The sequence below is a fragment of the Eriocheir sinensis genome, chromosome 69 (assembly GCF_024679095.1).
Source record: "Eriocheir sinensis breed Jianghai 21 chromosome 69, ASM2467909v1, whole genome shotgun sequence".
Taxonomy (NCBI): domain Eukaryota; kingdom Metazoa; phylum Arthropoda; class Malacostraca; order Decapoda; family Varunidae; genus Eriocheir; species Eriocheir sinensis.
In genome coordinates this window covers 4,926,907-4,950,080 of record NC_066577.1, presented here as the reverse complement: position 1 = coordinate 4,950,080, position 23,174 = coordinate 4,926,907, and the positions used below count along the sequence as shown (strand labels likewise).

The 23,174-nt window shown below is 44.1% G+C and overlaps 1 protein-coding gene across 21 annotated transcripts in view; it reads right to left on the bottom strand.

The window, feature by feature from the left end:
* LOC126988436 (zinc finger protein 708-like) overlaps positions 1 to 23,174 on the bottom strand; it is a 227,702-nt gene that overhangs the window by 164,437 nt on the left and 40,091 nt on the right. For 6 of the 21 annotated variants that reach the window (XM_050846548.1, XM_050846544.1, XM_050846545.1 and 3 more), the window contains exon 3: positions 7,412 to 7,589. The exons of 4 other annotated variants lie outside the window; for them this stretch is intronic. Coding sequence is in view for 5 of the 17 variants with exons in the window: in XM_050846525.1 (XP_050702482.1) it covers positions 5,441 to 6,934 (1,494 nt within the window). In the remaining 12 variants the exon portion in view is untranslated. Of the gene's footprint in view, positions 1 to 805; positions 889 to 4,011; positions 7,590 to 12,910; positions 13,804 to 23,174 lie in introns of those variants that run through there. 11 more of the 21 variants (XR_007741944.1, XR_007741943.1, XR_007741942.1 and 8 more) reach the window with 9 other exon arrangements.

Below are 23,174 nucleotides of genomic sequence, written 5' to 3'. Positions count from 1 at the left end.
ACATCCATGATTTTTTTCACCAGTGTGTGTGAGGGTGTGTTTGTTCAGTTCAGACCTCCCCCTGAATATTTCACCACATTTATAATTTCTTTCACCAGCATGTATAAGAGTGTGTCTGTTGAAGACACTCTTCAGACCAAACCGTTTTCCACAAACTCCACATTGATGATTTCTTTCACCACTGTATCTAACAGTGCGTTGGTTGAAGGAACTCTTCACACTGGATCCTTTTCCACTAACTTCAGTTTCTTGGTTTCTTTCACTAGTGTGTGTAAGGGTGTGTGTGTTGAGGGTACTATTCTTACTTAATTTTCTACCACCATCATGGCGTTCATGAAGTCTTCCACCAGAGTGTGAGGGTGTACTTGTTGAGGTCATCCTTCCCAGGGAGTCTTCTCCCACACCCTTGGCATTCATGCTTTCCTTCACCAGTGTGTGCAAGGCTGTGTCATGTGAACGTGCTTTCAGTCTCAGATCTCACACTCCAAGTTTCTTTCCTTTATGGCTGGAGATGCCAACAGTGGCAGAGGTGGTTCTTCTGACCACCCTGATCCTCACACCAGTGGCAGTCTGCTTCTGCTGGTCCCGGCCACCCAGGCCTTGCAGCCTCCACTTATCTTGATGTGAGGAGTTGGCAGGTCTTGCAGGAACATCATGGGAGGTGTGGCAGGCAGCAAGGTTCCCCTGACCCCACACTCAGGGACCAAGCCAGCAGGTGAGGCGCGGGATGCAGGAAGAAGTCCTGAAGTCAGTGGAAGTGAGGACACAGTGAGTGTTGAGCACAGCACTGGCCTCAGACCCTCACCTCAGCACCAGTGGTGGCAGTTAGGAAACAAAGGGTTGTTTGCTATTTCCTGGAACTGTGCTTCCCGCCTCAGACCCTCACCTCAGCACCAGTGGTGGCAGTCAGGAAACAAAGGGTTGTTTGCTATTTCCTGGAACTGTGCTTCCCGCCTCAGACCCTCACCTCAGCACCAGTGGTGGCAGTCAGGAAACAAAGGGTTGTTTGCTATTTCCTGGAACTGTGCTTCCCGCCTCAGACCCTCACCTCAGCACCAGTGGTGGCAGTCAGGAAACAAAGGGTTGTTTGCAATTTCCTGGAACCGTGCTTCCCGCCTCAGACCCTCACCTCAGCACCAGTGGTGGCAGTCAGGAAACAAAGGGTTGTTTGCAATTTCCTGGAACCGTGCTTCCCGCCTCAGACCCTCACCTCAGCACCAGTGGTGGCAGTCAGGAAACAAAGGGTTGTTTGCTATTTCCTGGAACTGTGCTTCCCGTCTCAGACCCTCACCTCAGCACCAGTGGTGGCAGTCAGGAAACAAAGGGTTGTTTGCTATTTCCTGCAACTGTGCTTCCCGCCTCAGACCCTCACCTCAGCACCAGTGGTGGCAGTACACCAGTGGTGGCAGTCAGGAAACAAAGGGTTGTTTGCTATTTCCTGGAACTGTGCTTCCCGTCTCAGACCCTCACCTCAGCACCAGTGGTGGCAGTCAGGAAACAAAGGGTTGTTTGCTATTTCCTGCAACTGTGCTTCCCGCCTCAGACCCTCACCTCAGCACCAGCACCAGCACAAGTTGTGGCCGTCGAGGCACAAAGTGTGTGCTGTCTTCTAGCACAGTGCTCCTCCCAGCATGGCCGACACCACTCCCTGGTATGTAAGAGATGAGGTGTTAATGCAGTGCCTTGTTCAGTAATATATATATATATATATATATATATATATATATATATATATATATATATATATATATATATATATATATATATATATATATATATATATATATATATATATATATATATATATATATATATATCTGTAACAGCCTACTGCAGGAGTAGCCTCCTCAGGCCCTTGTTAGGAATTAGGTCAGTTAACTAGGGGATTTGACAAATTAACTATTTCCCTTATGGACCTAGTCTCGGGCCGAGAGTTCAAGCTAACTCTGAGTATCATCTGAGCTCAAATAAGCCTTGGATGGTACTTAAATACTTCGCTCATCGGCTCCCAGACCGAGACAGACTCACATTATTCACTGCCTAAAGACTAACCATTTACCATGAAAGGAATAACAATAGTTCAGTGTTACCTTTCATGAAATAATAAATGCCCTTGCTGAATTATAATTAAAGAACAAAGATAATTTAACCGATGGAAACAGAGAAGATCGAAAGCCACGCCATCTGGCGAGGGAAATTCACAATACCTCTTCAGACCCACGTGGTTGGTTTTCGTTCACTCCTTCATCAACTGTCGAGCAGTCAACACCTCAGCGCTTGCAGCTCCTTCGTTAACTCACGGCAGTGCTTTTTCGTTCTCTCTCGAGGAAGACTACACCCTCCGGGACGAGCCTTCAAGGGACAACCTCTTTTGAAAAACCACCTTAAGATAAGTGCCTCCAGCAGTCCTTTAATACAAAGAGATGTTACTATCGGGCCTGTTAGGATTATCGTTGTAACTCTGGGAGGTACTTGCGGGGAAGCCTGCATCCACTGTAGGGTGGTAAGTGTTGTTTCTTTTTTAATTTTGTCCTGGTGGGAGTTTAGCCTTTTTGCGAGTAACACAAAACGTTGGGTACGGTAAATTCACTGAATCCCTACACCCACACCCTACTGTCACTGGGATAAATCTCGTCATATTCTGAGGGCTGCCTCTCCTCCCCATCCTCATAACTCCCAACACAAACATACTGTTATGCCGGACGTGTTACTTGGGTTCCGTGTCGCCGTCAGGAGACTCCGTGGGAGGGAGATATGTAAAAACTTTGCACAGCTTCTGTAGTTTAATATTCTTCTTCAGTAGTACACTTCACTCTGACTCTTCACTTACCACTAGCTTACTATGACTGGGACTGGCCCTCTCTCGCCCTCTTCTCCTATATATATCCAGAACAGTACAGTCTAGAATATTACAGTATATTTCAGATCATACAAGAACATGTAGCAAAAATATATGCGAGTTGGCAACACTTCCCGCCTGGCGCGTGGCCGCGCCCGGTGGGGCGGGGACGGCTCGCCTTGCTCCCCGCCCCTTTGCTCGTTTCTCCGGGAGCCTTCTAGAGGCCTATGGTCGCCGGGGGAAGCTTCCAGCACAACAATACTATAGTTGCTGTCACATAGCTATCATCATTCATCATTTCATCGACACCTGCTCCTAGGGGCTCCCACCAGGGGATGGCCACGGCAGAAGAGCTTCCAGCTTTCTCTATCCAGACACTCCCTCCTTGCCTGCTCAAAGTTTCTCAAAGATCTTTCCCCCCTCTCCCCAACGTACTCTTGCACCCTATCCCTCCATTTCACTGGAGGTCGTCCTCTAGCACTCCCTCCCTCTATCTCACTCACATACACCCTTCTGGTCATCTTACTCTCCTCCATTCGCTCCATGTGGTCAAATCACATAACCTGTCGCATAACCTGGCCTGGAAAGTCTTTTAGGGAGTGAATTACAGACTTGGCATCGTTGCTTGGGTGATGGATGGTTTATGTGCCAGTCTTGGCCTATTCTGAACTTTATCTAAGGTGCATCAAACACCATTTCATACTTAGATCATCAACATTAAAACACTAGGTTAGTTTTTTTGTTACTCAAAAATCACTATATCAAAGAGAAAAATCATTTAACTTTGCCCCCAAAATGATTATTCACTGCCTGAAAATTTGTGATCCTGTTGTAAAGAGCGCAAACAGAGACCAGCGGCTTGTGTTATCATGTGGCAGCGTGGCCTCTCAGCTGCGTCTCGAGTGACGGAGTGAGTCCGTGTTCCGGTTCCCAGTGCTTCTTTACTGAAGTGACTGTTAAAGTGTTAATGGTGATAAATAAGAATAACTGAATTAGCAGTGATGGGCCAGTTCACGAGAAACCAGTGTTTGTAAACAAAAGTGCCAGCTTTTGACGGCGGGGACGCCAAAACACACCACCAGTTCAGGCGTGTTTAGTATTACCGTCCATAGGTACGTGTCAACGTGTGGTTTTCAGGTTTTGTAAGTTTTCTAAAATACAGATAAAGAAAATTTGAATTCATCTATGTTTTTATTTGAAATATCAATAAAATATCGTTTTCGCCTATCAGACATCGCTAGCTAGTATCGGAATTGTGGATTTATATCGGGAATCGGTTATCGCCTCTATTTGTGTCACCAGTTAACGAATATCGGTTATCACCGATAAGGTTTTCCATTGTCAGTTATCGGGTATCGGGAATAAGGTTTTCTGTTATCGTGCCCAGCTATGGAACTTTTGAATACGTATTGCCTCACTACGACAATAGTAATAATCTCAGGAGTAAAAATATATAACTACCAAGACTATTGATATACAAGAACATAAAGAACCTTGTTTCCAGCAGTCACCAGCCAAACGAGTAGACGGTCATGTAGCGGAGAGACCGAGCGGCGTTGATTCAAAACAGTAACCTCCACCAGCCTGCCTTCTCTCGCTCCTCCTCTATTCTTTACACACAATATCGCTCATTCTGCATTTCCTTACCGTTTGCGTCTCTAGGGAATAAAATGTTGGAGAACTCCAGGCAGTAGTTTATTTTCGTGCCACAAAACCTGCAAGAATTATATCGAACAGACGAGCATGGCGTCGGGGCAGCTTTGGTGACCAACACAGCGGCAGCGGCGGCGAGCCACAAGGAGGCAGAGTTGTAAAGATGAAAATATATTCCAATCTTCTTTCAGTCTAATTTCCTTGACCCCGGAAAATGATTACATTATTCCAGAAGACCTCAGCCATGACGCAGTATACGCGTCCTCAGATGTCAGACGAGCGTGACAAGGAAGCAGTATTCGCGTCCTCATGTTCATTGGGGAAATTAAGGGTAAATTTGACTCAACTGAATCTGTATTTATAAACCAAAATCTTCTAAAATTTCACTCAGTACATAAGTATTAATGTATTAATTTCTAAAATATTAAAAAAACTACCATGGAACTCAACTCGTTGAATCTGCTCACTAGGCCAGAAGTAACAAGGTAACCAGGTGTGTCTTTACATTTGAACAACTTTTCAAACACAGCATCTTATGTTTTGGTCCTAGCCTGTGGAATTCTTTATACACGGAAATTAAAAATCTAGTAAATAACGGTAATCTAGATCAATTTAAGGTAAAGGTAAAAGAAAATGAATTAGCTCTTCAGAACTCAAGGCATGAATTTTTCATAATGTAATCTTGTTCATTATTCTTATTTGGTAATCCATAAAATAATTTGTTCCTTTATACACAACATTGCCTAATCAACCACATGCAACAATGTATTACGTAAAAAGAAAGCTGTCTGTCAGGGAGCTACGGCTCAACAGACCGTGCCATTATTCACATCTATACATGTATCTACTGTATCTGTGTACATCACATAGGCCAAATAAATATGCTTACTTAACACCACCTCCACCTACACTCCCAAATACAGCAGCACTGCAGCACAACACAACACCTCAGGGGAAGTGGATCTTCATGTGTTGGGCAATATCCCCCTTAACCTTGAAATGTTTCCCACAAACATCACACTTGAACTTTCTCAGGCCGGAGTGTTTTAAGGTATGTATGTTCAAATGAGTCTTGGTAGTGAACCTTTTGCCGCACTCTAAGCATTCATGAGGTCTTTCGCCAGTGTGTGTAAGGGTGTGGCTGTTGAGGTGTCTCTTCTCATTAAATCGTTTCCCACAAAATTCACATTCATGATTTTTTTCACCAGTGTGTGTGAGGGTGTGTTTGTTGAGGTGACTCTTCAGAGTAAATCGTTTCCCACAAAATTTACATTCATGATTTTTTTCACCAGTGTGTGTAAGGGTGTGGTCATTGAGGGTACTCTTCTGAGTAAATCGTTTCCCACAAATTTCACATTCATGTTTTTTGTCACCAGTGTGTGTGAGGGTGTGGTTGCTGAGGGTACTCTTTTGAGTAAATCGTTTCCCACAAATTTCACATTCATGATTTTTTTCACCAGTGTGTGTGAGGGTGTGTTTGTTGAGGGTACTCTTCTGATTAAATTGTTTCCCACAAATTTCACATTCATGATTTTTTTCACCAGTGTGTGTGAGGGTGTGTTTGTTGAGGGTAATCTTCTGAGTAAATTGTTTCCCACAAATTTCACATTGATGATTTTTTTCACCAGTGTGTGTGAGGGTGTGTTTGTTGATGTTACTCTTCAGAGTAAATCGTTTCCCACAAATTTCACATTCATGATTTTTTTCACCAGTGTGTGTGAGGGTGTGGCTGTTGAGGGTACTCTTATGAGTAAATCGTTTCCCACAAATTTCACATTCATGTTTTTTGTCACCAGTGTGTGTGAGGGTGTGGTTGTTGAGGGTACTCTTCAGAGTAAATTGTTTCCCACAAATTTCACATTCATGATTTTTTTCACCAGTGTGTGTGAGGGTGTGTTTGTTGAGGGTACTCTTCTGAGTAAATTGTTTCCCACAAATTTCACATTCATGATTTTTTTCACCAGTGTGTGTGAGGGTGTGTTTGTTGAGGGTACTCTTATGAGTAAATCGTTTCCCACAAAATTCACATTCATAATTTTTTTCACCAGTGTGTGTGAGGGTGTGTTTGTTCATTTCAGACTTCCCCCTGAGTACTTCATCACATTTATAATTTGTTTCACCAGCATGTATATGAATGTGTCTGTTGAAGACACTCTTCAGACCAAACCGTTTTCCACAAACTCCACATTGATGATTTCTTTCACCATTGTATCTAACAGTGTGTTGGTTGAAGGAACTCTTCACACTGGATCCTTTTCCACTAACTTCACTTTCTTGGTTTCTTTCACCAGTGTGTGTAAGGGTGTGTGTGTTAAGGGTACTATTCTTACTTAATTTTCTACCACCGTCATGGCGTTCATGAAGTCTTCCACCAGAGTGTGAGGGTGTACTTGCGGAGGTCATCCTTCCCAGGGAGTCTTCTCCCACACCCTTGGCATTCATGCTTTCCTTCACCAGTGTGTGCAAGGCTGTGTCATGTGACCGTGCTTTCAGTCTCAGATCTCACACTCCAAGTTTCTTTCCTTTATGGCTGGAGATGCCAACAGTGGCGGAGGTGGTTGTTCCGACCACCCTGATCCTCAGACCAGTGGCAGTCTGCTCCTGCTGGTCCCGGCCACCCAGGCCTTGCAGCCTTTACTGCAACACTGATCTTGATGTGAGGAGTTGGCAGGTCTTGCAGGAATATCAGGGGAGTTGTGGCAGGCGGCAAGGTTCCCCTGACCCCACACTCAGGGACCAAGCCAGCAGGTGAGGCGTGGGATGCAGGAAGAAGTCCTGAAGTCAGTGGCAGTGAGGACACAGTGAGTGTTGAGCACAGCACTGGCCTCAGACCCTCACCTCAGCACCAGTGGTGGCAGTCAGGAAACAAAGGGTTGTTTGCTATTTCCTGGAACTGTGCTTCCCGCCTCAGACCCTCACCTCAGCACCAGTGGTGGCAGTCAGGAAACAAAGGGTTGTTTGCTATTTCCTGGAACTGTGCTTCCCGCCTCAGACCCTCACTTCAGCACCAGCACCAGCACAAGTGGCGGCCGTCGAGGCACAAAGTGTGTGCTGTCTTCTAGCACAGTGCTCCTCCCAGCATGGCTGACACCACTTCCTGGTATGTAAGAGATGAGGTGTTAATGCAGTGCCTTGTTCCAGTAACATATATATATCTGCTTAACAGCCTACTGCAGGAGTGGCCTCCTCAGGCCCTGCTGTCAGTGGGATAAATGTTGTCATATTCTGTGGGCTGCCTCTCCTCCCATCCTCATAACTCCCAACACAAACACATACTATAGTTGCTGTCACATAACCTGGCATGGATAATCTTTTGGGGAGTGAATTGCAGACTTGGCATCATTGCCTGGGTGATGGAAGGTTTCTGTGCCAGTCTTTGGCCTATTCTGAACTTTTTCTAAGGTGCATCAAACACAATTTGCATTAATGCAGCCATGATTGCCATTTCCACTTAAGGGTTGCCTGTAAGGACAGCTGAGGGAATACTGTAAAGGAGCTGTTTATGGGACAGCATCTTTGTTTCAATCTCCTGATCCACTGTTCCGCTGGTCTCCCCAACCCTCCCGTGGGAGTGTGGTTAACAAGTCAGTTGCCTTGTGTCCAGTTGCAACATAGGTAACACTGGTCACACCTTTGGACCATACTGTAAAAAAAATTTATACTGCTTTATCGTACAGTCACAGCCGTTGTCACCTGAATGCCAGAGCTGGAGTCTGTTTTTCTAATATTTTCAATTTTTCACTAATTCATCGTCCATAGCCACCTCACTCTCCCTGTACCTGCCTTCCCCACCCCTCCTCGTCCCCGTCTTAACGGCCCAAAAATTTCTTCTGATGAGAGTGTGAGGCACTCTAGTTTCTCTCTCTCTCTCTCTCTCTCTCTCTCTCTCTCTCTCTCTCTCTCATTTTCCATCTTTGTCTCACACACACATACACACACACACACACACACAACTTTTGCTTCAGCTGTATTTCTTTCCTTCCCTTCCTTCTCTCAGTTTCCTCCCATCTTTTCCCCCCTCCTCCTCCCTCCCTCCACCTTTCCCCCCTCCTCCTCCCTCCCTCCATCCATTCCCCCTTCCTCCTCCCTCCCTCCATCTTTCCCCCTCCTCAGAAGAAAGGTACTCCCGTGGGACCAGATGCCTTGTCATTCTCCGTTATGTCCCAAGATATACACAATAATATGTGAAAATTTCATCCCAATCAAATATATACAAATGGCTAGACAGGAATGAAATGGAAAAAAACTTTAGGAGCCAGTGTATCTCAAAAATTAGTTTTTTAAAAAGGACAGAGTGGAGAAAATAATAAGTTACAAAACATTGTAATTTTTTTTCTTTGAAGACAAAACAAAAAATAAAAAAAGTTACTTCCAACAAAATGTAGATAGGTAAACAAAGTTTCTATGGTATTTTTTCAAACCAATTAACTGAAAAATAAAGTTTGAAAGATAAAAGAAAATACGTTTTGTTTGGGTCTCTCCTAAACTTCACCCGAATTTCATGAAATTCACAGAATATCATACCTTTACACCTACAAACAACATACTAAAATTTCAAAGCTATTGGACGTACCATATGTGCTGGAGGACACCCTGTAGTCGCCCCCCTTAAAACAGCCGGTGGTGGGGAGGGCTATGAAGACCAGGAAAATTGTGAGGTAAAAGCTGCTGTTGCAATGATGCTGTCTACCTGAAATGAACAGTTTCTGTGCTCTACTTACAGCAATAATATATATTTTGTAAATAAAACCACCAATGGCGGCATGTGAGCCAGCGCCATTTTGATGGCGACAGTGCGCCTGCTCCATAAATGCATGGAACCCCTCTCTTGCTAAGGGATCGAGTGTTAAAGCAAAATAGAGTATCAAATATTAGAGATTCCGGAGTTCAAGTAGTTGGTTTGAGAGGCTTTTATGTTGGTTGCATGTTTGTCGTGTCTAATAAGGGTCAATCGGTGTTCCTGTTCCTTTATATTTTCACTTAGTCTTTTCCAAAGTCTTCATCAACTCTCTTCTTACTTTCTTTTATTGCTTGTTTTAATTTAATTTTGCATTCTCTATTTTCTTTTCCTTTCCCTTTTTACTTGCTCAGCCACATTTCTTCCTTGAGTTTCCTTAAAAAGTTCCCTTTTCTCTTTTACTATCCTCCTTATCTCTTCTGTCCACCATGAACATCCTTTTCTTTTTCCATCTCTCACCACTTTCATCCCTAACACTTTTTTTGTTGTAGTTACCATTATTTCTTTAAATGTTCCAAAAACTTTTTCAATATTTATACTATCTTTTACACTTAACCCGTGGGCTTCGGCCATGGGAAAGCCGAGAAGTGGCTGAGAAACGGCAACATTACACTGCATTTTGAGACTAAGAAAAGAGCATGGAACGTATATCAGAGTACTCCTCTCACGACCATAAAGCCATTTAAAATATTTACTTATACTCAAACTCCATTCTTTTTGGGTGGTGTTTGTTACAGAATAAAAAGCCGAGAGTCGCTTGTTGTCTACTTTAGAGAATTTGACAAGTGATTAATGTATGGATAGCTAATTCAGTCTGCCATGACCTTACAGCACCACCCATGATGATCAATCACCCACCACAGTGACCCAGTTCATGCATGGTGGGTTGCTCTATGCCGCCACCGCCTACAATTAGCTCGAACTAGGCGTTTAGAGCCGAGCCTGAGTCCACCGTTTCAGCGGACCGACTCGCGGGAGCCCAAAAATGGGTCCACCGACGCTCCCGGGTTTAGGCCACTTAAGGACCCCAATAAGGAGATTCACTTATAGTTATCGTTAAAATAGTTAATTCCTGATGTTTCTTGGCAATAGTTAGGCGTCAGAAACCGGCAAATACTATGCTCTGAGTACGACAATCTGGCAACGGTGGTCTGGACCAACACATTTTCACAAGTATGGCTGACGCCTGACATCCCAAGCTATTTGCACCCCCGTTTTCACTCAAAGTGACACTCAATTTATACAAGCAACGGAAAGAGAAAAGAATGTGGAGGCGGCAATGGCTTGCAAGAAGAGAGGAGGGCAGTGAAGTGATGCAACTGTTGCAAGAACTACGTCTAGAAGACGAGGAAGGCATGTCCCGTATTTTCTCAATTAAAGTGACATCGGAGGCCCTGGTCCAGGCAACAACACTCATGGCTGAGTGAATGTATAGGGACAGTGGGGTGTAGCTTCTTCCTCTTCTCTTTTCTTATTATTGTAAAATGCCAGTATTTACTCTTTTCTCCACTCCAACACGATCACAGCATGTAACGAAACACACGAGAAATTAATCCAGACAAGGAAAGGTTTTGCCAGCACTGGGGATCGAACCCACGACCAGTGTAATGGGAGGGCCACTCCTTAACCAGTCGTCCAAAGAGGTACCCCACTGGCTAAGTGGGTTAGGGGAGGCTTGCCCATCAGGCAAGTCAGCATTACAATTGCTGATGAACATAAGAACACAGGGAGACTGCAAGAGGCTGAGTGGCCTACACAGGACAGCTCCAGAATCCCCCCAACTACTCGCGATGGGTGAGATGTAGTTTCAGGGGTTACAGGTAGAGGCTTGATCCTTGCTTACCTTCAGTACGGGCATACGCTCCAGTACCCTGTCACCCTGTCATGATGATGATTATGAATACCGTCGTCCTTCGGTGAAATCTACCGTAGCTACGGAAGACCGTGGACACGTCAGAAAACCATGGAATTGAGAACCATGCCAGCGGAAATCGTGGTTTGACTGAAGATCCACGGAAAACTTGCCCAGTGTGCTAACCCCATAACAATTACATCTGATTCACGGTAAAGATTTGTTTTAGTACCGTGCTAGTATCTCATTATCTACTTTAAGAAACATCACTGTCTCTTCATATATCTTTTCTACAAACCTTCAACAGTCATGGAAATGCTTTCAAAATCCAATCCAGGGACTTTTATTTTACTCTTGAAAATACGGGATAATGTTTACGAAAGTGGATCGCCTCCTCAGGCGGTGCTGCCGCCGCAGCCGCAAAATAGCTCGCAGAGGGTTTAGAGTGGGGGAGCATATTTAAACTACTCCAACTGAACTTTACGACTCTGCTAGCAGTGGGGCTGCTCCCCCCACCCCACATGTATATGTGACTTATTTTTGAAAGGAGGTATTTCTTGCAACACCGGCTGCACTGCAGCCACGCCTGTCGCCAAAGCAAACCTGTTATTTTCATGCTAATACTGCGAATTTTATCATGGACATGAATATAACCTAACCTTAGCTAACCCTACCTAACCTAACAAAACCCTCTGTGAGCTATTTTGCAGCTGCGGCAGCTACCGTCACATGACCAGCACCAGAGGAGTCGACGCGCTTCCGTAAACATTATCCCGTATTTTCAAGAGTAAAAATAAGTCCTTGAATTGGATTTTGAAAGCATTACATGATTGTTGAAGGTTTGTAGAAAAGATATATGAAGAGCTACTGATGTTTCATAAGGTAGGTAATGAGATACTAGTAGAGTGCATGTTATGCACCTGTACGGGTGCCCTGTGCATCATTAATCCAGATCCAGATCCAGCAAACTAACTAACTAACTAACCAGCTGCAATACTTGAAGATGGAGCAGAGGTGTGGAGGCTGCAGGTCCCCAGACTGGCCGTGGTGATGACATCTACTAGATCTACGACAACAAACAACAAACTAACTAACTAACTACTAACTAACTAACTAACCAGCTACAATACTTGAAGATGGAACAGAGGCGGCGGGTCCCCAGACTGGCCGTGGTGATGACACCTACTAGATCTACGACACCAAACACACAAACTAACTACTAACTAACTAACTAACTAACTAACCAGCTACAATACTTGAAGATGGAGCAGAGGCAGCGGGTCCCCAGACTGGCCGTGGTGATGACACCTACTAGATCTACGACACCAAACAAACAAACTAACTAACTACTAACTAACTAACTAACTAACTAACCAGCTACAATACTTGAAGATGGAGCAGAGGCGGCGGGTCCCCAGACTGGCCGTGGTGATGACACCTACTAGATCTACGACAACAAACAACAAACTAACTAACTAACTAACTAACTAACTAACTAACCAGCTGCAATACTTGAAGATGGAGCAGAGGCGGCGGGTCCCCAGACTGGCCGTGGTGATGACACCTACTAGATCTACGGCAACAAACAAACAACAAACTAACTAACTACTAGCCAGCTGCAATACTTGAAGATGGACCAGTGAAGATCATCAGGGAAGCGCCGATACAAAGGCCAAGCTTCCCGAACGACACCTGACCTGACCTGACCTGGAGCAGAGGCGGCGGGTCCCCAGACCGGCCGTGGTATGACACCTACTGGATCTACGACACCAAACAAACAAGCGGTCAAAGCCAACTAAAGTAGCCGCAAAAAAATAAAGCTACACACCCACCAAGTAGTTGTGTGATGTGCTGTACCCTCGGATTTGTGTACAACAAGGCTGCAGTCTTGCTCTGAGTGTAACGCCTCGTTGTGCATGAAACAACGTACGTCGAGGAAGCCAGAGCCTAAGCGAAGGCCCCCATGGTTGTCTCCCTCTTGGGCGCTGTGACCCGTCTCGCGCCAGGGACGGGTCCTGTTGGCTTTATATATATATTATTCAATGGATGTGTGTTAAGGCAAAAAGTTGGGGGCAGACGCTGTAGCAGCGCGTGGCCTCGGTGCTCATCTCCGTGGCATTGGCCCTTGAGCCTGCATGTGGTGGGAGGGAGCCCGTCACCCCGGGACACAGGGCCAGTGTGACACCGGGTTACCACAGGTTACCTTCCCCAGGTAGCCATTTATCGACCAGCCCGAAAGGGAGGATGATCAGCTGGCTGAGGCGCACGCCGACTGCCCGGGCCGGGAGTCGAACCCGTGAAATGCCAGAATTTTTCTCTTTTCTACACACACACGTCCTCTGCGTGTAATGAAACACACGAGAAATTAATCCAGACAAGGAAAGGTTTGCCGGCGCCGGGGATCGAACCCGCGACCAGCGTAACGGGAGAGCCACTCCTTTACCAGTCGGCCAAAGAGGTACCCCGCTGGCTAAGTGGGTTATGGGAGGCTCGCCCATCAGGCAAGTCAGCACTACACGTCTCCCCATTCCCATTTAGATTAATTTCTGTGTGTTGAGTTCCCATTTTCTATGAACTTCGGAGAGCATGGGCCATCTCTACCTGTTACCCTCTCGGGGTGACACAACAGAACTACAGGAGAGGATGCCACCGCCTTGCCACCAGTGAAATGCCAGAATTTGCTCTTTACTCCAACACGACCTCTGCGTATAACGAAACACACGAGAAATTAATCCAGACAAGGAAAGATTTTGCCGGCGCCGGGGATCGAACCCGCGACCAGCGAGACGGGAGAGCCACTCCTTTACCAGTCGGCCAAAGAGGTACCCCCCTGGCTATAAGTGGCTTATGGGAGGCTCGCCCATCAAGCAAGTCAGCATTACACCCGGGCCCGCGGCCCCGGAGTAGAAGCCAGGCACGCTGACCACTAGACCACGGAGGCGCACGCGTGCGTTACATAATGATGGATTTTAGTTATTTGTAACTCTTGTTTATTTTTCTGCAACAATAAAACTAAGAATGTGACTGCTCAATTATTACATTCCATGGCTATTTCCTCATTAATTTTTGTGTATAATAAAGGCTTCCTTTTGACTTTGAAAAAAATATGAAAGATTGTTCGATCCTGCACCCCTTGTATCCTGATGAACCTTTCGGCCAAGTGCATGAATAGCTAGGTATAATTGACTGACCGAGTAACTGACTAAATAATAATTAACTCCCTGACTAACGGGCTGTTGAGTGACTGCAGTCTGAAGCTTCATTTAGTCAGTCAGTCTTTAATTAAGTCACTCAATTAGCCCGTCAGTCAGGGATTATTCAGTCAGTCAGTCAGTCTGTAATTAAGTCACAGCAAGTCACTCAATCAGAAAACAGAAACGCGAATATGAGATGAAAATATCACTTGATGCCAAGAAAAATCCCAGGTTATTTTTCAGTTACATAAGAAACAAAAAACTGTTAAAAATAATATCGGCCCACTACTATTAAGTGGCAATACGATTAGTGATGATAAAGGCATGGCGTCGGTCCTAAATTCAACCTTTAGTAGCGTATTCACAAAAGAGAACATGACATCAATTCCAGCCCCGGAGAAAATTTTTCAAGGCCCTGAAGAACATAAGCTTCCATTGACCGAAATTGATATCAGCGAAGTGCGTGCGTACTTGCAGAGAATAGATCCAAATAAATCTCCGGGCCCCGATAATTTATCTCCTCGCGTGTTAAGAGAATGTAGTCAACAGCTAGAATTACCCATTACATTAATATTCAACAAGTCATTAGCACAGGCCAGTGTGCCTCTCGAATGGAAAAAGGCCAATATTACCCTGATCTTTAAAAAAGGAGACAAAAAACAAGCCAGTAATTATGGCCCTATCAGCCTTACGTCTGTCCTAAATAAACTATTCGAAAAAATAATCAGGGATAAAATGATCACTTTCCTTGAAACAAATGATTTGATAACTGATAGTCTGCATGGATTTCGTAGTAATCGGTCTTGCCTTACCAACCTATTAACCTTTTTCAATGATGTTTATACATGTTGGGACGCCCAAAGCCCATATGACGTAATTTACATAGATTTTCAGAAAGCGTTTGATAAAGTTCCTCACGTTAGGCTTATTTCAAAACTGCGTTCCCACGGTATTAACGACTATCTATGTGCGTGGATTCATGACTGGCTCACCGACAGAGAACAACGTGTAGTTCTTAATGGTGAAGCATCGGATTGGCAACCCGTCCCCAAGGTTCGGTCCTGGGGCCAACACTATTCATAATTTACGTGAACGACTTAGAAACTGATATCCTATCAAAAGTAGCCAAATTCGCCGACGACACCAAATTAGGAGGTACGGTAATGAACAGTCAAAGTTGCAAGAACATTCAATCAGACTTAATAAGACTTACCGACTGGAGCGAAAAATGGCAAATGAGTTTTTACGTAGATAAATGTAAAGTAATGCACATAGGTGAAAAAAATCCTAACTTTAAATATCAGATTCAAGGATATGAGCTCAGCGAAGTAAAACAAGATCTTGGTGTTATTATCGGTAACACTCTTAAAATGAGTGATCAATGTTCTGCAGCGAGTAAAAAAGCCAATATGATGTTGGGATTAATCTCAAGAAACTTTGATTATAAATCACCCTAACTTATGAAGAGATTATATTTAACATTTGTAAGACCACACCTAGAATACGCCGTTCAGTTCTGGTCACCGAACTATATCAAAGATCAAGTTTTGCTAGAAAAGATACAGCGACGAGCAACCAAACAAATTCCAGCGCTCCGAAACTTGCCATATGACGAGCGTTTAAAGCGTTTAGATATGTTTTCCCTAAAAAAGCGAAGGATAAGAGGGGACTTAATTGAAGTGTTCAAAATCCTTAATGGAATCGACAACATTAACCCAGACAGTCTATTTCAGAGAGACACCAACACAAGAACACGCAGCAACGGTATGAAGTTAAAGGGAAATCGATGTAACACATTGGTGCGCAGAAGTTTTTTCAATAACAGAGTCGTCGATCACTGAAAAAGACTCCCACCGTCAGTAGTTAGCGCACAGAGTATCAATAGCTTTAAGTCTTCTTTGGATAAGTACTTCAGGGATATAAGATTATACTGACCCTTTTTCGCATGTTTTCAGACAGATTGCAGCAAGACCTCAACCTATATTCATATAATTCTCCCCCACAACCTAGATTGCAAGTCAACAATAGAGTAACGCAACAGTTAATGTCCGCATGACAGGTGGAGTGAGGTGTGGGTGCAGTAAGGTGACAGGTTACTGGTTCGTGCCTAGTACCGCCGGTAAAACGAGGATCAAGCCTCCACCTGTGCCCCTGAAACTACACCTCACCCATCTTCTAACTATTTCCTGCCGGCACGTTGCCGGAGGGAGAGGTGGGTGGGGAGGAGCCTTCATCTTTTCTGTCCTGTCCTACCACACGTAGATTACTAGTAGTAGCGGTAGTAAACAGACACCCTCGCCATAGACCGATAGGTCTTCTGGTGTATGTTCTTCCTATGTATTCCTATGTATTATAACCCGTCATCAGTCAGTCAGTCTGTATACATAATTACAGACTGACTGAATAACTCCCATGCAGACTGACGGGCTAATTGAGTGACTTAATTACAGACTGCAGCTGACTGACTATATATATAAATGAAGCTTCAGACTGCACCTAATTCATTATTGTTATCATAATCAGGTCGAGGGAGGAGCGTGGTACTATAACCCGCCTGTCCAGCAGCCTCCAAACACCCGACACGCAGAAAAAGCAAACTTGAAGGTGAAAGCAACGAGAGAGAGAGAGAGAGAGAGAGAGAGAGAGAGAGAGAGAGAGAGAGAGAGAGAGAGAGAGAGAGAGAGAGAGAGAGAGAGAGAGAGAGAACATAGAAGATTATAGGGGCAGAGAGGGAGGGAAGGAAGGATAGGAGTGAGGGAAGTTACAGAAATAAAGGAAAAAGAATTAAGGAAGGAAATGAGGAGAAGGAGGACAAGAGAAAACAGGAGATATATATGGAGGTGGGTGGAGACTCGATCACTTATTCACTAAAATTGACTAAATCCTATATAAAGTTACCAACATGAGAAACGAGGACAACTTTCGGAGCTAACATTAATTATATCGTTATAAAGTATGTTGAATGCTGCGCTGGTAATTAACGTTGAGGGGCCTGAAACCTCATCAACAGTAACGGTAACATCATGAATTTACCAATTAACACTTGTTTTTGGACGCTGACCATATACTTTCGTTTCGACCTGAGAATCACACAAAATTGGAAGGCGGATCAACCTACGGCATCAAATTAGAGCTGCAACGGGACGCTTTGGGCGAAAAATGGCCATTTTCGGCTCTTTTCGGCCATTTTCCGCCATTCCGACACATACGCTAATATTTCGGCTTACAATTTTGTACCCGGGCACAAACTTCGACGGCGGATCAATCTACGTACGGCACCAAATCAGAGTTTCAACCGGATATTTCCACGACGAATGGTCATTTTTTGGTTGTTTTCGGGCATTCTGGGGCCTTTCTGACTGCATTATACGCTCTTATCTTGACTTGAATTTTCGTACCCGGGCACACAATTGGACGGCGGGTTGATCTGCGGCATCAAATCAGAGTTTCAACAAACAGTTTCTGTGAAAATCAACATTTTTTCGCCATTTTGAATTGGGCAAAAATTGGAGTTTGGGGATGGTCGGTTCCCACAGCTGAAGCGCCCTTCAAAGCTGTGGGCACCTATCTTTGTAGATTGAGAGCGTCATTTTTCCCTCGCGCGAACACTCGCCAACTCCTCCAGCCGCCTTCACTTGATCACATCCTTGGAGGAAGAATACTTCCAAGATCACATCTCACGCCGCCATCAATACACCAACCTCCAGCCTGCAGTTGAGTCAGTCAGTGTGATTTTACCTGCGCTGTTTCTAGAGTATATACCGCGTACCTATTTTTTCGCTCTGCGTTTCTCACTGCCTTTGAGGTCGTTCGTGTTCCACTAGCCTGACATTTGATAACTACTTTTACCAAGGACTAACGCAGGGGGCGCCAGAGGTCAGTATACTGCCCCGGGCGCCAGATTTTATAGGTCTGCCACTGGTTTGTAAACAAAAACGCTTTTGACGGTGGGGACGCCAAATAACACAACACCAGTTAGGCGTTTCTAGTATTACCGCCCATATGTACGTGTCAACGTGTGGTTTTCAGGTTTTGTAAGTTTTCTAAAATACAGATAATGGAAATTTTAATTCATCTATATGTTTTTTTATTTGAAGTATCAATATAGTAACGTTTTCGCCTATCGGACTTACTGCTAGCTAGTATCAGAATTGTGGAAATATATCGGGAATCGGTTATCGCCTATGTGTCACCAGTTAACGAATATCGGTTATCACCGATAAGGTTTTCCATTGTCAGTTATCGGGTATCAGGAATAAGGTTTTCTGTTATCGTGCCCAGTTATGGTTTTGAAAACGTATTGCCTCACTACGACGATAGTAATAATCTCAGGAGTAAAAATATATAACTACCAAGACTATTGATATACAAGAACATAAAGAACCTTGTTTCCAGCAGTCACCAGCCAAACGAGTAGACGGTCATGTAGCGGAGAGACCGAACAGCGTTGATTCAAAACAGTAACCTCCACCAGCCTGCCTTCTCTCGCTCCTCCTCTATTCTTCCCACACAGTACTCACTCATTCTGCATTTCCTTACCGTCTGCGTCTTTAGGGAATAAAATGTTGGAGAACTCCAGGCAGTAGTTTCTTTTCGTGCCACAAAACCTGCAAGAATTATGTTGAACAGACGAGCATGGCGTCGGGGCAACTTTGGTGACCGATGCAGCGGCAGCGGCGGCGAGCCACAAGGAGGCGGAGTTGTTAAGATGAAAATATATTTCAATCTTCTTTCAGTCTAATTTCCTTGATCCAGGAAAATGATTACATTATTCCAGAAGACCTCAGCCATGACGCAGTATACGCGTCCTCAGATGTCAGACGAGCACGACAAGGAAGCAGTAGGGGAGAGTGGTGATGATTCGGCCACTTTTAAAAAAAATATTTTTAGAAATTTTTTTTTAGTAGTGTAATTGTGTTGATCTCAAAATGTTCCATCATCATTTGGCTCTTTAGGCTGCTAATATGACACTCATCGCAATTTCCAGTTTTCAAGTGTAAGTGATGAAACACAAGTTTTTAAGTCGTCCAAACCATCCCCACCTGTGGTGATGGTTTGGCCAGGGGGGTGGGATGGTACGGACACTCATAGTACTCGCCATAATATTAATATAGCTTAAGTTTGATTGGCTAATAAACAAGATTATATCTACTACAAAACATTTGTATAAGGACAAAAGTATCCTTTCAATATTCATAGGGGAAAAAATAAAAGGAAAACTACAAGAAATATCTCAAAAAATTTGGTATTAGGTCTTCCTTCTTTTCTCACAAGCATAATATCTGAATATAAATCAACCAAATTAACCTTTTTATAACTGTTCCAACACCTATAATGTTGAAATTGATATAAATTTAATAAAAATCATGAAAAAATCAACTGTCCGAATCATCACGACTATAAAAAACAAATGTGTGGTCACACTCCTTTTCCAGCACGAGAGCTGGGTGATTGTGTTATACGGAAGTACCTTCGCTGTGCATCGCTGCATCACCGAAATAATTTACATTTTGCTAATTGCCATGTTTTTGCAGAGAGAGCTTATGATACACCCTGAAAATATTACATACAAGATGCAAAAAAACATAAACTCGGACTTGCATCGAACAGAACAGGTCTGAGGGAGTGGTTGTCCCTTTGAGGGCCAAGGCAACAAAGTTTTACACATTCACACAAAATCTCGTGGCACTCACTCCCATACGCTTTACAATAAGTGCTATGGCCAGACCACCCCACTGTCCAAATCATCACCGCTCTTCCCAATACGCGTCCTCATGTTCAATGGGGAAATTAAAGGTAAATTTGACTCAACTGAATCTATATTCATAAACCAAAATACAGCAGCACTGCAGCACAACACAACACCTCAGGGGAAGTGGATCCTCATGTGTTGGGCAATATCCCCCTTAACCTTGAAATGTTTCCCACAAACATCACACTTGAACTTTCTCAGGCCGGAGTGTCTGAAGGTATGTTTGTTCAAATTAGTCTTGGTAATGAACCTTTTGCCACACTCAAAGCATTCATGAGGTCTTTCGGCAGTGTGAACAAGGACGTGTAATTTGAGGTTACACTTATGAGTAAATTTTTTCCCACAAAATTCACATTCATGATTTTTTTCACCAGTGTGTGTGAGGGTGTGGCTGTTGAGGTGACTCTTCTGAGTAAATCGTTTCCCACAAATTTCACATTGATGATTTTTTTGATGATTTTTTTCACCAGTGTGTATGAGGGTGTGGTCATTGAGGTTACTCTTTTCAGTAAATCGTTTCCCACAAATTTCACATTGATGATTTTTTTCACCAGTGTGTGCGAGAGTGTGTCTTTTGAGGTGACTCTTGTGAGTAAATCGTTTCCCACAAATTTCACATTCATGATTTTTTTCACCAGTGTGTGTGAGAGCGTGGTCATTGAGGGTACTCTTTTCAGTAAATCGTTTTCCACAAATTTCACATTCATGATTTTTTTCACCAGTGTGTGTGAGAGAGTGTCTCTTGAGGTGACTCTTCTGAGTAAATCGTTTCCCACAAATTTCACATTCATAATTTTTTTCACCAGTGTGTGTGAGGGTGTGTTTGTTGAGGCTATTCTTCTTACTAAATCGTTTCCCACAAATTTCACATTCATGATTTTTTTCACCAGTGTGTGTGAGGTGTGGTCATTGAGGTACTCTTTTCAGTAAATTGTTTCCCACAAATTTCACATTGATGATTTTTCTCACCAGTGTGTGTGAGAGTGTGGCTGTTGAGGATACTTTTCCTAGTAAATCGTTTCCCACAAATTTCACATTCATGATTTTTTTCACCAGTGTGTGTGAGTGTGTGTTTGTTGAGGGTACTCTTCTGAGTAAATCGTTTCCCACAAATTTCACATTCATGATTTTTTTCACCAGTGTGTGTGAGGGTGTGTTTGTTGAGGGTACTCTTTTCAGTAAATTGTTTCCCACAAATTTCACATTCATGATTTTTTTCACCAGTGTGTACGAGGGTGTGGTCATTGAGATTACTCTTTTCAGTAAATTGTTTCCCACAAATTTCACACTGATGATTTTTTTCACCAGTGTGTGTGAGGGTGTGGCTGTTGAGGGTACTTTTCCTAGTAAATCGTTTCCGACAAAATTCACATTCATGATTTTTTTCACCAAAGTGTGTTAGGGTATGTCTGTCGAGGTTACCCTTTAGAGTAAATCGTTTCCCACAAATTTCACATCCATGATTTCTTTCACCAGTGTGTGTGAGTGTGTGGATGTTGAGGTTACCCTTTAGAGTAAATCGTTTCCCACAAATTTCACATCCATGATTTTTTTCACCATTGTATCTAACAGTGCGTTGGTTGAAGGAACTCTTCACACTGGATCCTTTTCCACTAACTTCACTTTCTTGGTTTCTTTCACCAGTGTGTGTAAGGGTGTGTGTGTTAAGGGTACTATTCTTACTTAATTTTCTACCACCGTCATGGCGTTCATGAAGTCTTCCACCAGAGTGTGAGGGTGTACTTGTTGAGGACATCCTTCCCAGGGAGTCTTCTCCCACACCCTTGGCATTCATATTTTCCTTCACCAGTGTGTGCAAGGCTGTGTCGTGTGAACGTGCTTTCTGTCCCAGATCTCACACTCTAACTCACACTCATAAGAGATGCCAACAGTGGTGGAGGTGGTTCTTCTGACCACCCTGATCCTCACACCAGTGGCAGTCTGCTCCTGCTGGTCCCGGCCACCCAGGCCTTGCAGCCTCCACTGCAACACTGATCTTGATGTGAGGAGTTGGCAGGTCTTGCAGGAACATCAGGGGAGTTGTGGCAGGCGGCAAGGTTCCCCTGACCCCACACTCAAGGACCAAGCCAGCAGGTGAGGCGCAGGATGCAGGAAGAAGTCCTGAAGTCAGTGGCAGTGAGGACACAGTGAGTGTTGAGCACAGCACTGGCCTCAGACCCTCACCTCTGCACCAGTGGTGGCAGTCAGGAAACAAAGGGTTGTTTGCTATTTCCTGGAACTGTGCTTCCCACCTCAGACCCTCACCTCAGCACCAGTGGTGGCAGTCAGGAAACAAAGGGTTGTTTCCTATTTCCTGGAACTGTGCTTCCCACCTCAGACCCTCACCTCAGCACCAGTGGTGGCAGTCAGGAAACAAAGGGTTGTTTCCTATTTCCTGGAACTGTGCTTCCCACCTCAGACCCTCGCTTCAGCACCAGTGGTGGCAGTCAGGAAACAAAGGGTTGTTTCCTATTTCCTGGAACTGTGCTTCCCGCCTCAGACCCTCACCTCAGCACCAGTGGTGGCAGTCAGGAAACAATGGGTTGTTTCCTATTTCCTGGAACTGTGCTTCCCGCCTCAGACCCTCACTTCAGCACCAGCGCCAGCACAAGTGGCGGCCGTCAAGGCACAAAGTGTGTGTTGTCTTCAAGCACTGTGCTCCTCCCAGCATGGCCGACACCACTTCCTGGTATGTAAGAGATGAGGTGTTAATGCAGTGCCTTGTTCCAGCAATATATATATATATATATATATATATATATATATATATATATATATATATATATATATATATATATATATATACGTATATATATATATATATATATATATATATATATATATATATATATATATATGCTTAACAGCCTACTGCAGGAGTGGCTTCCTCAGGCCCTGCTGTCAGTGGGATAAATGTTGTCATATTCTGTGGGCTGCCCATCCTCATAACTCCCAACACAAAAACATACTATAGTTGGAATCCAGGGAGGGCACAGCCCCCATATGTTAGCAGGGAGGTCAAGGGGGGTAAAGCCTTCCCATTAGTTGTCAGGTTATGTAAAGTTCGGTTGGAATAGTTTAAATATGCTCCCCCACCCAAAAAACCCAATTTCCCGCGGGTCTCCCAAGATCGTTGGGGGAAGGGG